The 16174-nt window shown below is 44.8% G+C and overlaps 1 protein-coding gene across 1 annotated transcript; it reads right to left on the bottom strand.

Moving 5' to 3' along the window:
- Positions 1–6537: 6537 nt before the first annotated feature.
- Positions 6538–15560, bottom strand: USP49 (ubiquitin specific peptidase 49). Its single transcript, XM_010007065.1, has 6 exons — positions 15416–15560; positions 13101–14511; positions 11204–11408; positions 8670–8778; positions 7513–7718; positions 6538–6728 (listed from the first exon to the last, which is right to left on the bottom strand). The coding sequence occupies exons 2-6, from the start codon at positions 14481–14483 to the stop codon at positions 6538–6540; spliced, it is 2094 nt and encodes a 697-aa protein (XP_010005367.1). The 5' UTR covers positions 14484–14511; positions 15416–15560.
- Positions 15561–16174: the final 614 nt, after the last annotated feature.

Below are 16174 nucleotides of genomic sequence, written 5' to 3'. Positions count from 1 at the left end.
ACAGAAAGCTGTGGCTTAAAGAGTCTGTGACTGCTTAACCAAAGCTAAAGTTAAGCAGGGAGAAAAATAGGACCTAATTCTCTTTTAGATGGGCTCTAGGATGAGTGGGAAGTGACTGTGGCTTGCACAGCTGATAAACGAGGTGAAAGCTTGGCTTTCAGATGGAAATAAGTGGTTCATCTTGTAGCAATAGGAAGGAGCCTTAAGGGTCAGGGCTACTAATGTCATTTAATCAATGCACAGAGAGTGAAGATGACACTTGCTATGAAAATGCCATTCCTCAATCAGGTGTGGAGTTACACACTCCAGACACTGTGCTAACTGAGCCTCATGGGTGGTTATCTTAATTTCTCAGCTACCCATTCCAGTTAGTGGTGACATGATTTATGTGCAGAGCTCAGCCTGCCCACCCTGGGGTACATTCACCAACCCTGTCCAGCCCCCAACGTGGCACAGAGTGGTACAGACACAGATGTAGGAGTACAAAAATGATCCCCATGGCACAGGTAGGGTTATCCAGGGAAACCAGGCCAGCCTAAGCACTGTACACTTAGCCCTGCCCACCCTGAGGGGATGTGGTTGTTCCTCTTCAGGAGCAACCTTCAGAAGCCCCACCAGACATGCTCACACAGAAAGGAGCTGTAAAGCAGGAACAGAAACAAGAGGAGGCCTCTCCTACCCCAGTCCTAGTTTGACAAGTCAGGGCACTTGAGCATGGACAAAGATAAAATTCACCACCTGCCCCCTCTATTGGGAGTATGTTATCAAGACTAAAAATCACAAATCAAATTAAGTGAAGTCGTCAACTCCATCATCTCCCTTCTCACCTCTAGTTATGCAAAGCATTTCCAATGGTGTGTGGGCTTGAAGTAGGTAGCTCCTTTATAAAACTTGGGAATTTGGGGTACTGGTTCCTTAGGAACTGTAATATCTCCTGGGAAAGCACCATTTGTTTTGCCAGTATAAGACTATTGATCTGAGAAAGTTTTTGCCACAGAACCAGGAGGAGTTTGCTGCTAACAAAACCTAGTTTGGATTTTGTTCATGTCTCTCCCTTCAAAACACACAACCCTCTGACACCAGGTCCCCTGCTCAGACACTCCCTGTCCCTTGTAACCTTGGGTGGCAGCTCATCACTGTGTTCAGCTCAGCTTTGCTCATTTCTCTCCTCCCAACTCTCTCTTTACCCCCAGCCTGCACAAAATCAGGAAGGTGCCAGCTCCAAGAGAGCCCCAAGGGTACAACACTTTGCTGTGACATTCTGCATTGGGCATAAACTACAGAACCAGTTACCAGTGGTTGGAGTCAATTGTGGGCCCTTTGGGCTGGTCTTTTTTACTCTTCCTTCTCCTCCCTTTTGGAAATGTCCATTTCAAAGCTCATTTTTAAGACTAAAGAACTCTTTTGAAAGAATTTTGGCCCCATCATCCTTTAAATAAGTGGAACCCTTATACAGAAGCACAAAATAACAATCAGCACAGCAGAGGAGCAGCCTAGAAGGCACATCCCTAAAATCAACTGGGACAAATCATCAGGAGTTGGTACAGGGAAATAATGGATGCAGCTTTTCATCATTTAAATGTGGCTTTATAAATTTAGAAGCTTCCTAAAATGCTTCACATTCCCAACTGCAACAGGTATCACTATTCATGTAATAGACACCCAAAAACCCACTGAATTGGGCTTTTATGTTCCCACAGGCAATAAATTCTCAACCCAGGTCTGACCCTCTCTGATCTCCAACCTGCTGAAGGGATTAGATGCACTCAAAAAGGCAGTGTTCAGAGCTGGGGCTTGTATTTTACTGCTTACTTTGAAGAAGGGAGATTTGGCCACCTTAAACAACTATCTGTTGCATATTAAATATATGCAGGCATTACCATGGACTGCTTTTCCTCATGTGTGGAAGTATTTGCCAGGCTGCTAAGAGGAAACCTGTGCAAACACAGCCATGACAATGGGAACTGTTTTCTTATTTTCTTTTCTAAACCAGCTGTAGGTTTGTAGCAGAAGGCGCTTCCCAAAAAAACCCCACTGGAGATTTTAATCCTTGCTCTATGCTACGTGTTCTGGCAGATGTCATCTTACTGACCTGACTGGAGGGGCCTGGATGATACAAGAAAATCTAGAAAGTCATATCCAATCTGCCTTGGAACAAGCTGTTATTTGAGTTATTACAAATACAGGGATTTCAAACATGGAACACTAAAATACTGGCTTCTGAGCTTGCTGGTAACTTCATTCACATACAGATGGGACATATAAAGGTGTCTGTGATACTGAGTATTTGTAAAAACACACACATTTCTGCTGCTTCAGTCAGGAGGGGGGAAATTAATGACTTGTTTCCTCAGTGTTTCTGTCCCATGCAAAATATTATTGGGTAAAAGGCACCAAATCTAAAGAATCATACAAACTTAGCTCACAAAACTGTACTGGCAGGCAAAACTATCTCCCTGTTTTGTCTCCTGCTTATGTAGTTCTCACTCTGCAACCCCACTGATTCACTGGAGCTGGTCCTGGGGTAGTTGGCAACAGCCAGAGGTTTAATTAGTCTCTCTTTGGGATCCAATTAAGCATAGTCAGGCCTGGGGATGTTACAATCAATAAAACAGTTTCTAAATTACCACCAAGACAATATTTAGAAGAAGCTTTGCCTTCTAAAAGCAAAAAAACCTTCCCAACAGTGAGTCCATAGGACACACTTGATGCTTTTACTGGTTTCCATTTTATTCCTTCACTTAAAAACCTGCCTGGAAGTCCCTTGGGGGAGGTGGTGCTGCCACCCAGGAACATCTGACATCAGGCATTTCATACACATTATTCTGTTTGTTGCCTCACATGAACAGCTTCAAAGTTGACCAGAGAATTGTTCTGGTCAGAATTAATAGAGGAAAAAATTTGGGGTTTTTTTCAATGCTTTGCAGAGAAACTGTTTCTGTGGTGTGCTCAGATGTGTGCTCAGTTGTGTGCTCAGATGTGTGCTCAGATGTGTGCTCAGTTCAACTCGGGAACACGGGCAGTGAAGGGGTAACATACAGGCAAATTCATGTCACTAACTTGCTAGTGGAATAAAGCTGGCTACAATAAAGTGGCTTGCAGTAGCTACAGCAGATGCTGTATCATCCCTGGCCATGAAAACATGAAGATTCTTCATTCTTAAAAACATAAACTTCAGGAGTGCCTATTTCCTTATCAGCTGAGTGGAATAAGGAGCCCCTGGGAGCAGGTCTGTCCCAAAGGCTGCATGCTCAGGAGGGTGACAGGGGCTTCCTGCACATTCAGACCATGACCTGAGAGGTGCCAGGAACCTCACACTTGCTTTGAGCATCCCTCAAAGCAGCTGACTCCTTGTTATAAGACTGGAACCCCAGCACAGGAATCTCAGCACACAGAGCAACCAGTTCTGCTCCCAGTTGTACCCCAATACTGGTTTTCATGCTGCAGACACTTTGTGTGTGCAACTCACAACTGTGATCACTGAAGTGAGTGAAGTCACATCATCTGCCTGGGTACTTGCAGAAGCCTAGACCTGGATTTACTCTAAACACTCAGAAGTGATATAGCAGGATTTGCAGCCTCACCTCACAGGAGGGACAGAGTGTGCTCCCCAGGCTGCCCATGCTCGGGCACACCCTTGGGTGGGCTTCACTATCATTGTCAGTCATCTTTTCATCTTACTGCTGTGGAGAGGTAACTTTCAGTCACCATTTCTGGCAACCAGGACACTATAAAACAGTGTCTGCCACAGAGGGAGCACTGGGCTGTGCTTATAGAAAGAAGCCTGCAGTAGACAAATATAAACAAAACAGCATAAAAACCGCTGTACGCTGACGCTTCCAAATCAAAGCTAAATATCACAGAAACCTCACAGTGCTGGAACAAGCAGGTTTGTTTACTTTGAAGTAGGTAATTCATTCCTTCCCTATCAGGGCAATCATTTCTCTGACTGCAGTAGCTCCACATCTCAGCACAACGAGGCTAAGGTCACACAGAGAGGCCACTCATGTCACCAGATGTCACCAGCAGCCTCTGCTGTGGGAACCAGAGCTGCAGCAACCACAGGTCCCTTCCTACCTTCCCCTTCCATCCACGTGGCAACTCTGATGCTACCTGAATTCAAACAGTGATGCAAAACTGAGTCAAAAGATGAGCATTCCTAGCAAAGGGTCTTGTCTGGCTGCAGGGACCATAACAGGGCTGAGGGGTCACAACTGGGACAGCCACAGTAAACCAGGACTGCCATCTAGAAGAATATCATCCTCTTCAAGGGTGGGTGGGTGGGCCTGGAAGGACAGATGCATGGGAAAACCCACCAGGTTTCCCTTCCAGCTCTTTAATCAAACAGGCAATGTTAAGCTCTATTTTTCCTTTAATTTTTTTAGACACAGTCTTCCCAGAGCATTTGCCCTAGGAAAGAATCCATCAGGTATCTGATAACCACAAGCACTTGAATTTGATTATTTCAGGAATGTCAACTCCTACCTGTGCTGAACCCAACTCAGCAGTCACATTTGCTTGCATTGGATCTCAATTTGGCCTGTTGAAGTTTTATTTAATTAATTTTATTTACTGGTAGCACAAAAAAAAATAAAATCCCCTACCTAGTAAATCCACAGATCTACAGACATTCATAAGAAATCCTTCCAGCCCCTGCTACATTTAGAGAACCAAAACTTTCACCAGTTCCCACAGGACTGTTTCAAACTGCCTTGCCTCCAAGAAAAAAAAAGGAACATAGGATCTGAAAAATCATACTTAATTGTCAAAAAGACAGGTTTTGTAGGCTGAACAAGCAGCATGTTGCCCAGACATCCAAGAAATGGGAAACTTTAAGGACAGAGGAGACCTAGCACAACACTGCTCTGACAAAATCAAAGTCTCTGGTTTGCTGTGCTCATCTCCAGTGGCTGGAGCAATTAACAGCAGCCAAATTAGCCCACAGGACAGGAGATGAAAAGCTGCAGCAGTGGCAGTGGAAAGAGAGGAATGGTATTTGGGAAACTTAAACTCTTCACCCCCTCCAACAACCACCTATGGTTATCAGTGTGTTTCTGATGAGCTGACAACAATAAAAGGAGAAGAGGAAGGAAGAGAAACACTTTCAGCACTTTTCTGCTTGGAAATGGAACCCTTTTTTTTTTTTTAAAAGAACCTTGTATTTTAAATTATTTCACCTTTAACCATTTTGTAAAAAACAACAAACCAACAAGACTGAGAGACATGTCTCTTTGCAGTTACATACTCAGATTTGATTAAAACATGACATGTGAACAGCCAACCCCCAAATTATAAAACCACCTGAGGTGCAACTGTAGGCTGAGAAGTGACTACAAACAGTCAACTAAGGCCTTATGTTTCTCACAGAATTCTAAAATCAAGATGATGATAGATACAGACATTTCTGGAGCCTTCCAAACTTGACATGGAATTTGAGACTTCAACTACATTCCTTCCCTTTATGTCCCAGCAGAAAGAAGGACTTCACAGCTGAATTCTGAACATGACCCCTGGGCAGCCTCACTGCCTTTGCCTGGTCCTGGCCTTGTGTGACAACCCCAATTAGTGAATATTCCCATTACAGAAGCAGCAAGAGAAGCCAGCTCTGTTTCCCACCATTGTGGTATCACCACCACCCTGTTCCCCTGATGAAAACAGCTGCACTTGTATAAAAAGTGCTGGTTGAGAGGCCTCTGCTCCTCTGCTGTCACAGCTGTGCCTGCCAAGGCTCAGACTTCTTCATAATCCTGGTGCCAGCAGAAGCCTGTGGTACAGGCTTGGGGTTTGCTGCCACTGTAAACAGACATGAGACACAGGTACATTCCTGGTTTACTATAGGTTTTTTGTTTTTAAATGCACTTTCTCCAGAGCAGAACTGGTTTCAAATCACATTCCTGGTGAATATAGCTGCCAATGCAGTTCAGCCTAGAGAATAAACCATCAAGAGTACACACAGCCCTGGTAACACTGAGAAAAAGAGCTGCTGGCAAAGCCTGCCAGGTATGGGTTTGCCCTCCACTGGTGGGAAAGAAATTGGTATCACAGAGATAGCTGAGACCTGGGGGAGTGTTTTCTCAGGGCAGTCAACTCCATTTATCCAACAACCTTTCAAAGAAATGCCTGGGTGACTGTGGGATTCAAACCCTGGAAATCTGAATGACCATGAAAGGGCAGTACCATACCTGTTCCTTCTGGAGTTTTATCAGCATTACTAAGGACTGATGGGTTTTGAAGCCAGCTGAATGCTCCTATTTTCTGGTCCTGATGAGGAGATGAATGATACACAGCATCAAACCTTCTCATTTCATGTTGTGAGCATAATTTAACAACAAGATGCTTCAAAACCCAAGATTCTGGCAACAATCTTACGTATCAGAGCGGCACGATGCACTTCTCCAGACCCTGGGCAACAAACACCATTTGATCCCCTTCCTGCAGTGGACTTTTTTTTTTCCTACCAAGAGGAAAGATGTGAACCCCAATGGTTTTAAAATAAACAAACAACTGAGACTGTTGATTGAGTTACAGAGCTCCCCATCATGGGAATGTCAGTCTTCTGTCCTTATCACTGTGTTTGGACGGCACCTGAGCTTGGAGTTGTTTTTCTGAGATTCTTGCTTTGTCCTGCACTGTTCTTTGAGTGTAAAAAAGAATGTAGGCCTGGGTTTTGCACACCTCCTCCACGCTACATACATTCAGTTTGGAGTCGTTGCAGTGGACCCAAAAACCTGGGAATCAAAGTGAGAAAGAGGATGTAAGCACAGGAGGCATCGTCCCTTCTGAATGTATTTTGGAACTGTTCATAGGAAACACCCACAGAGAAAAAGGGCAGTGTAGGAGAAAAGGCATCTGTACCTTTTCCCCTACAGATGCTCTGGAAAGAAGTTTCTAATCTGGAAAACATTTTTATGCTTTCTGTGCTATTAACAGAGTTTAGAAATACCAAATCCTAATTTAACCAATTGCATATTCAAGCCCAAAGACTCAGTTAAGAAAATAACAATTCCCTGGAGACAGGCAATTTGTACTTCTTTCTCCACAAGTCAGAAGGCAGAGTCAATACCAGTTCAGCTGCAGAAAGAGACTGCTGGAAATTCACCAAAACCCTGCGGATGTTATTAATGAATAGTCCCTGTCCAGTTTCAAAACACTTTCTGTTTATCTCATCATCCCAAGGATACTCAGAAAAGACCCTCAGCTGGAGCAGCTCCATGGAGTTACAGCAGATGAGAAAATGAAGCATTCATGCTGTTAACAGCAAGCAATAAAAGGCATCCCAAAGGGCTGCAAAGCACAGAGCAGCAATCTGGGGCTGTATGCAAAAAAATAGAAGGTGGAAAAAAAAAGAAATAAACCAACATGCTACTAGCAATACATTGTGGGAAACAAACTACTGAATGTCAGGAAGCTTGACTCCAACCTACTCGGATCATAAAGCTTTACAGAGTGCTATGGCTATGGAATAAAGCAGGAGTTTCTGGGGTTTGTTTCCCCTGTCCCAAGCACACGCACCTCCCTCTGTGTTGTAGCAATATGCTGTGTAGTGTCCTGAGCCAAACCCTTTCCCGTGATGCATCACCACAGCGGAGAGGTCATAGACAAAGGTCTCTTTGTCAAGAGAGGAGAGAGAGTCCCTGCAGCAGTAAGGTTCCATGTTTAATACCTGGTCAAAGAGGACATGGACCCCAATCTTCTCGCGGTGATTACGTTCAGACCACCTGCAAACACAAGGGCACGAATCAAAGACTCAGGATCCTGCTTCTCCAGAGCAGTTCAGGGCTGTGGGAAGAGGCACACAGGAGCAGCCACAGCTGAACAGCTCTGAAGAGCTTTCCTAGTCAGGGTCAAGTAGGTGTCATGTCATTTTTTTTCCTTCTGTTTTCAGACTAACATCTACTCCAGTCATCTCCTGGACACAGCTGATTTTGTCCATTTGTTATTTGTTAGGATATGACTGAGATTTGCAACAGCCAAACACAAAGAAAGCCAAACACAGAATCACAGAATCCTAGAATGGTTTGGGTTGGAAAGGACCTGGAAGATCATCAGGTTCCAACCCCCTTGCATGGGCAGGGACACTTTCCACCAGCCCAGGCTGCATAAAGCCTCATCCAACCTGCCCTCGAACACCTCCAGGGAGGGGGCACCCACAACCTCTCGGGGCTGTGACAGCAGTTAAAATACTCAGTTATATAAATGCAAAACCACCCACACCTCAATTGCCTGTGCTAAGCATTTTAGAAACTTCTCATAACATCTGGAACCTTGTCCACTATGTTTTATTCAAGAGGTAAATACACAATATTGGCATTAACTATCATGGGCTTCCAGCTTCAACAAATCTTTCACTCAGCTTCTCAGTTCATCCATCCCAAAGCTCAAGCTGTCTGCAAACTCAGACAAACATTGTTGAGTACAATTCAAGGAAATCAGGATTCATATTTACAAAACATTACATGGTGTGTGTAGTAGGAAACATGCTACAAACAAGCAACTGACTGTAAGGTAACTAGCACTCTGAGAGGGTATCACACAACTCCTTGGGGTAAAATGTTTATGTACATGCATTTCCCAGAAAGCAAGAGACGTTATGGGCCCAAAGGAGTAATTTCTGTCCAAAAAGACAGAGGCAAGTGGCTTGGCTGACACCACAGAGTGGCCCTGCTCACCTGAATCGTTTAAGGTGCAGCCGGAGGACCTGAGGTAGCCTGTAAATCATTAACTGCTTTTTAGCTTCACTCAGAACAAGAGGTTTAGGAGAAGACTTTCGCCGTTTGCCTACCAGGAAAAAAAGAAAGAAAAGAAAATATATAGTTTTGGTATCATTTGTTTTCAGCAGGGGAAAAGGGCACCTTGTGAACTCTCTATTCCCAGCTCACGTGCACTCCAGGTGGATATGCAAGCAGGTCTCAGGAATCCCTCCTCTGAGCAGGAGCTTCTCTAGGATCAAAACTCACATGTTTACAAATACTTCAGCCTTTTCACTTTTGTCATGCTCCTAATCACACCATCAATTATCACCTTCAAGCTGCTCATGGTGACATCTTGCTCTGAGGAATACACCAGAAAGATTCAGACAGAGCCATGGTCCCAGACATTTTGGGCAGTAGCAGCTTCAACAGGTGAACTACTTGTGTACAGATAGTATTATTTGATGTTGTATTCTGTTAAAATACTACTTAGCAAAGCACTGGAATAAGGCTTGCAACAGCAAGCCTCACTAGCTCAAAAATATGAATACAAGTCAGCAGAAAATGCTCCCAGCCAAGCTGCACCTCTCACAGGGCTTCTGCCTGCCCCAAGGCACAAAACAACCTCTGAACCAGAACTGGAGAAGAGGAAAGAAGGTTCCTCTTCCCAGTGATTACTCTTTGCAGGACACTAAACATACCACTATCTCAGGAGGAAGCCAGGTGGCTTTCAGAGTAAGAAATGTACCTGTTAATTAGATTTCTGCACCTCACTGCACCAGCTCAGAACAGATGGGTTGCTCCTCCTCCATCACGTCTGACAAGCAGTGCCCCCAATAGTTTCTGGCACTTAGGTGCAGGCTGGTTGTCTCTCCCTGACCTTTTTCTCAGCTGGTTAATGCCTCCTTAGCCATGTAACTCTGAAGTAACTGTTAAAATTTGGGCTTTCCCAAAGAATCAAAGAAAACAGAGTTAAAATGAAGCCGTGCTCATCGATGTCAACACTCTGAACATTATTTGTGAATCAGAATCTGTTCAAATGGTATTTAGCTTTGTTTCAAGAACATCCAGGCAATGATTATTTCCCAACGCCCTGTGAAGATGTTTGATAACAGATTTGCAAGTTGAGAGAGAGCAGATCTCTACAAATATTTTCTCCTTCAGCTGCTTAGCTGCCATGTAAGTCAAATTATTGGCATATTCCTCCCAAGGGGATAAACATTTGCCATAAATACCTGGATGGAAAGATTTTCAAATCCAGCTTATCAGAGTAGCTGAGCTGCATGATTATACACAAGGCTAAAAATTATTTTCAGGCATATAATGACCTTACACACTCAGACCTACTGCAGGAAAGCAGAAGTCATCTTCTAGCTGAGCACAGCAAAACCTGTGCATTCACATCAGGGTAATACATTAACCTGAGACTCCCAGAGTAATGTCAGTTCATTGCATCCTGACAAAATGCCTACAGAGAGCTGGAAACTCTAACCTGGCAGCAGACCTTGAGAACTCTGCATCTGTGATTTCTGGTCACAGGATATAATCAAGGACAGGCAGCATATAGATGACTTGTTATAAAAGCTTTTCTGCCATGCAGAGATGAGCAAATCATAGGGAATAAGGTTCCCTCTTCTGTCTCTAAATCCAACCCCCTTCCCTGCAAAGAAATTCTTGGAAGTTGCCTTCCCCTCCAACACAGGCAGCAAGAGCAGTTCTCAACAGGGTTATATTAAATCCATAGTAAAATGTGCTGCTGGATGGCAGAGACAAGAGTGACATATTGGCTATGAACTGGGACCCAAAGGAGGAAAAGCTGCCAACAGGAGGAGCCAGAACAGCACGAGCACCGAGGAAGAATGTAACTTTCCTACACATACAGAATAGGGCACAGTACATCACAGAATCATCCCAGACTGGTTTGGGTGGGAAGAAACCTTCATGATCATCCAGTTCCAACCCCCTGCACGGGCAGGGACACCTCCCACCAGCCCAGGTTGCTCCAAGCCCCATCCAACCTGCCCTTCAACACTGCCAGGGATGCAGCAGCCACAGCTTCCCTGGGCAACCTGGGCCAGGGTCTCACCACCCTTATAGTGAATAGTTTCTTCCTAAGATCTCATCTCAATCTCCTCTCTTTCAGTTTGAAACTGTTTCCCTCGTCCCATCCCTCCCTGCCCTTGTCCCAGGTCCCTCCCCAGCTTTCCTGGAGCCCCTTCAGGCACTGGAAGGTGCTCTAAGGACTCCCTAGAACCTTCTCCAAGCTGAACACCCCACCCCCCCCAGCCTGTCTCCAGAGCTGCTCCAGCCCTCAGATCATCTCCATGGCCTCCTCTGGACTCTCTCCAGGAGCTCCTTGCCTTTCCTGTAGTGGGGGCTCCAGAACTGGCTACAGCACTGCAGGGCACCGGGGGAGGTCCCACAAGAGCCATCCATGTTCTCAGCCCCACAAAACATGCACCAGAAAGCTTAGACTCTGCAAACAGAAGGTGATTTTGACAGCACAGACTTACTGTTGCACTGGTCACACGCGTAGATCCTCCCTTCCAGAGCTTCAGTCTCGGTGAACTTGGCCAACATTTCTGTCAGCATGCACTCTGTCTGCTGGACAGGGACAATCCCTTTTTCAATAGAGTGATAACGTTCGGGGAATTCCAGGGAAAGGTCCCAAAAGGGCTCCACGGTGTTGGATTTGTAGTTGCACGTTATGCAGGTGACCTGGGAATGAGACGGGTATTCACAAATGAGGTTACGGACACGGACACCTGCAGACTGCACCTCCATTTGCATCTAAACTGCCAGTTTGTGCCCAAAAGGCAGTGCAGTTTCAGAGACATAAAGATGATCTGTGAGGCAAGGGCTTTGCTGCTTATTTCCAGTCTGAGCAGGTAATTCAGACTACTTTCTCAATTCTCAAAAAAAAATGGAGACAATATTCACCTTTATGGGATTCACTTCCTCAGATAAACACCATTACAGGTACAAGACCAATTCACAGTTAGGGAACAAGCACCTTTGATCTGTTTTCTACTACAAAAAAATACACATGAACATTTATCACACAATCTTCCTTCCATATTTTCTCTACTTCTCCTTGCATGTTTCAAAGTGTATAATTCCTTCAATGTTTTACCTGCTAACTAAAGAAAAATTGCTCGTGAATGAAGCATGAAAGCACAAATTTCAGATGCACTTGTTTTCTTATGTCACCCCAGAGTATTATAGATAAGAACAGGAGAAAAGTTTTCAATTAAAGTCAGAGGCATCAAGTGGGAACACAAGGAGGTAACAAAAGCAGAAAAGAGATTTGGTCAGACTGGTGTTATGGTGAGAACCATCTGCCAGAAACCAACTTCAAACCTTGCAGCTTCATCCACTGAAGGCACCAGTAACTTCTGTGTGTGGAGGGGTTTGAAATTAAATATAGTACTTGCACACCAGAGTTACATGAGCACAATAAATAGCTCAGAAAGTTATTTATAGTGAATGGTAGTAGCAGACAAGTGATCTGTGAACATCTTCATGGTGTTAACAGACTTACCACTGAACCTGGAACATGCACCTTCTACCAGAGTCAAGAGACAATTGAACAAAGAGCTTTTAGTTAAGAAGTCCACAAGAAGTTCATTTCCCTGAAAAGCCAAAAGCTTTACCTTGAAAAACAGACCTTTTAATCTTCAACATGCACCTAAGTTCTTATCAGTGGTAAGCTCAGTAAGGCTGGCACTGAGGAGGATGATATAAATAGTAATGAGAACACACACATCTAATACTCCTCGTGGTCTGATCTTACAAACCCTCATGTGTCAAGCTACGCACACATTTCATTGCTCCTGAAAAGCAAAAGTAGTTGAGGTCTTTTGACAGACATTGGGCTCTCAGGTCTGCCTTGTGGGGAATAATATGTTTCAGACAAGGGAAGAGCAGAGGAATAAGAGACTGAGCACCATGGCAGGCACTACAGCTCCTACAGAACTGGATTTTAAGCACATTCAGTGTCTGAGGATGACTTTCAAATGCCTGCAAAACCAAATTATCACAGAAACGTTATTCTTTACAGCACAAGACAACTGCCCTCTCTGTCCTCCATCATATTCTTTCCAGCCATGGAAAAAACAGGAAGAGACAAAACAAATTACCAAGACACTTTAAAAACATGGTAAAAACTTAAAACTAAGGGCTCAGAACTTTGTACTTGTGCAGATTTCATTCTGAAGGGGCAACAGGCAAGTGAGTTTACATCACATGTGACAAGGACCAGAAATGCTGACAACCTGCACAGCAACCCAAGAGATTCCTTTCTTGCCAGGCACTCCTAACCAGTTTCTCTTACTTATCCAGTCGTTCCTCAAGGGACAGAGCTTCTGCTCTGTGGTATCAATCGCTTTCTGTGCAAAAGCAGGTGCATACCTGACTAAGCAACTGCCCATGGAAAATGGTGTTCACCACCTTCAGGACCTGCTTGGTGAGCTTCCTCTGAGAGAAAGGGATGAGGATCCTGCGCTTCGTTCCTTCCGACTCCAGCTCCTGCTGCACTTTATCCAACAACTCACAGAGAAATTCCTGAGCGTCCTGCTGGTCGTAGCCTCGGAACGCCGGGATCAGGCTCCACACGGAGTGCAGCATGGCAAAGGGGGACACCAGAGCCCACTTGCCAGACCACATCACTCTGAAGAGGGTGTGCAATTCGTGACAGAGGGAGATGTGCTTTGAACTCGGTTCCTTGGGCTGTATTAGTTCTAAACTCCTGCTTATGGAGGAGCCACCATTTAAGCCAGCTGGCAAGCCCTGTGTGCCATATGATCCCAGTTTGTCAGTCTTCCCCGACTCATTAGCAGCAGGCCCATTTGCCAATTTGCCAGGCATCCTAGACTTCCCATTCACAGTTTTGGCTAAGAGTTCTTCTGTTTCACAGAGATCAAGTGTCAAAAAACATTCTCTAAATTTCTGGAGGTGACTGAGCACTTGCAGAATAGAATTCATATAACATGTGTTTCCCAGGTTCCTCAGACCCGTCACCCCGGGAGTCATCAGAGGCTTTCGCCGGATGGAGTAAAACTGCTTGAATCTGCTGCTCTGCATCTGCCTTGAGGTAGGGGAAGCGCTCGCCACCTCCCTGAATTTCCTTGGAATCAAGCTCTCTCTGTGCACGTGAGACAACAGCCTTGCACTTTTCCTGGGAGGAGTGTTTGCCAGCTCCTCCAGAAGTTGCCTCTTCATCTCCTGCCGCCGCTGCCTGGCCGCCTCCTTCTTCTTCTCCAACTCCTCCATTTGTTTCTTTTGTTTCAGTTTCAGCTGCCCCCTAGAGCTCCTTTCGAACCAGGTCCGCAGCGCCTTCGCCAGCAAGGACTGGCGCCTGTGCCAGAGAGCTGTGAGCATCTGAGATTGTCCCTGAGGGCTCCTTTGATGGCTGCACACGTCCTCCCCCAAAGCCATCGACCGCAACGTCCTGCCGCTTCTCGTTGACGGATCATGTTTTTGACTTCTAATTGCTGAAAGAGAACTCCTCAGCAACTTCAAATCACCCTCCGGGTTGTCGTTCAAGACGTAATCTTCACAAAGGTAACAAAAGACATACAGGTCGTTGACTTCCATCGCCAACGGATGCCTGGTTTCTTCAAAGTGTTTCAGTGCGTGCTCCTCAATGTACCTCCCGCAAGCCACGTGGGAGCACTTGAGACAAGCCCAGAGAGACTCAGTTGTCTGGCAGTCCACGCAGTGCCACTTCTGGGGGTTGAGGATAGAGTGGTCCTGGGCGAGTCGTAGTCGCCCAACATGTTTGCATCTATCCATGTCTTACAGAAGTCTTCGCTGCTTTGACCTTGGAAGGCAAGAAACAGAAGGAAAAGCATCTTAGAGCCACTAGAGGTATTTCAAATGATCTCTTTTGTACCAGCTACAAAGCCCTATAAAAATACAGATGTCACGTCTTGTCAATCTCCACCACAGGTTTCCCTCAACCAACTGCATTATTTCTCTAGGCAGGGTTGGTGGGGTGTTTTTTTTAAAGCAGTTTTTAGCAAAAGATATTGGATTGACAAGGTCTACAGAACAAAACTGTCTATCTGTCTACTCAGGACAGCCCAGCCAGCTGCCAGCATGCCTTACCCAACCTGAATGGCTCCCTTCCAAGGAAAAAAAGATTAATTCAGTCCACACACACGTTTGATCTTTAGCTGTCCCCTTAAAATTGATACATACAAAACGAATTTGGAATTGGAATGCATGTCATCAGGAACTAGACTGAGGTTACCAACTTCTCACAGAAGCCACAAAAATATCAGATAATTGTCATAACCAGAGCTTTTGCAAGGCTGCAGGCTTTACATTCTACCCTCGAGTTCTCTTGATTCTCCACAGCCTCCCAGACATTTTAATGTTTTAAAAAAAAGTCAGCAGGGGAAGAAAATGAAATGTGTAACACCTGGTTATAGCAAACCTAAAGGAAGATCTGCACGTGTACGTGTTCGCATGAACACACATAAACAGAAAAAGCAACTGATTTACAAAATTACTACATTGTAAGTGAAGAGAAATCAAAGCAGGGACACTAGAAGGCACGAAAAGCTTCTACTCCGCATCCTGCACGCATGTGGTTTATAAAATATACCAAAAGCACAACCAAAGCACTGTGTGGTTTCTTTTGTACAGTCCCTCCAGTGCTCTAATCCAAGTGAAAGAGCTCAGGGTGCAGGATCAGCTCCCAGACCCCCTGCAGTACTCACGGAGTCATGTTTAAACATCCTTTCCTCCGTGACGCAGCATCCGGGGTGCAGAACATCCCCATTGCAGCCCAAGGAGTCTTGGCGCTTCTTCGAGAATTTAATTACTACTTAAGTCCTCATGGCAAGGCAGCCCAGCTTCAAAGCCCTAGAGAGAGAGAACATTCTTGTGATGCACACAAACAAACTAAAGAGTGCTGGCAGGGCTGCTTTTGAACACGATTAATCCCCTCAGTGCAAGAGCTGCTGTGGAAAACACATTTATCACCGAGAACAGAATTATCTGGAAGTCGAAGCATGAACGCACCCAGGAACCCAAATGCTCAGATGTTAAGAGATGTCACATGGAAGAGGAGCTCTGGAATTTCATTTTTCTGCTTTCATTTTCTGATAATCTATAAATCTGCTGATCACATGTAGCCTCTTCATCTTAAGTCTTTTGTAGTGGATGACCCAACATATGCCAGAGGGGAAAAAAAAAAAAATCAGAGTTAAAAAAACTGAGCAAAAAACCTGCACCTCCTGTGAACACTTCAATGGTGGTAACTTGGTGAAAAAAGGGGGGGAGAAGGGGAAAATGAGAAAAAAAAAAAGCTGTCCTGAATGAATGTATTTTCTAGATGATTTTTCAAACAATAAAAATGAAGTAATGAATAGTTGTCTAGTGTGAACTGCAACAAAGTAAGAACTACAGAGGAAAGAGAAACAGGAAAAAGCTGCATTTTGCCAAAGGCAGAAAGAGTGCAAAGATGTGTCTGTTGT

Source organism: Chaetura pelagica, unplaced genomic scaffold (assembly GCF_000747805.2).
Source record: "Chaetura pelagica isolate M959 unplaced genomic scaffold, ChaPel_1.0 scaffold757, whole genome shotgun sequence".
NCBI lineage: Eukaryota > Metazoa > Chordata > Aves > Apodiformes > Apodidae > Chaetura > Chaetura pelagica.
This window is presented reverse-complemented; position numbering and strand designations above follow the sequence as displayed.

What these genes read in the sequence shown, in the direction of transcription:
- USP49 (XM_010007065.1), bottom strand. Translation starts at nt 14,483, where the DNA reads ATGGATAGATGCAAACATGTTGGGCGACTACGACTCGCCCAGGACCAC. An exon ending in CGCGTGTGACCAGTGCAACA is followed by an intron (nt 8,779 to 11,203) that starts GTAAGTCTGTGC and finishes TTTTCCTGGTAG; the next exon opens with GCAAACGGCGAAAGTCTTCT. An exon ending in TTGCTACAACACAGAGGGAG is followed by an intron (nt 6,729 to 7,512) that starts GTGCGTGTGCTT and finishes TTTGATTCCCAG; the next exon opens with GTTTTTGGGTCCACTGCAAC.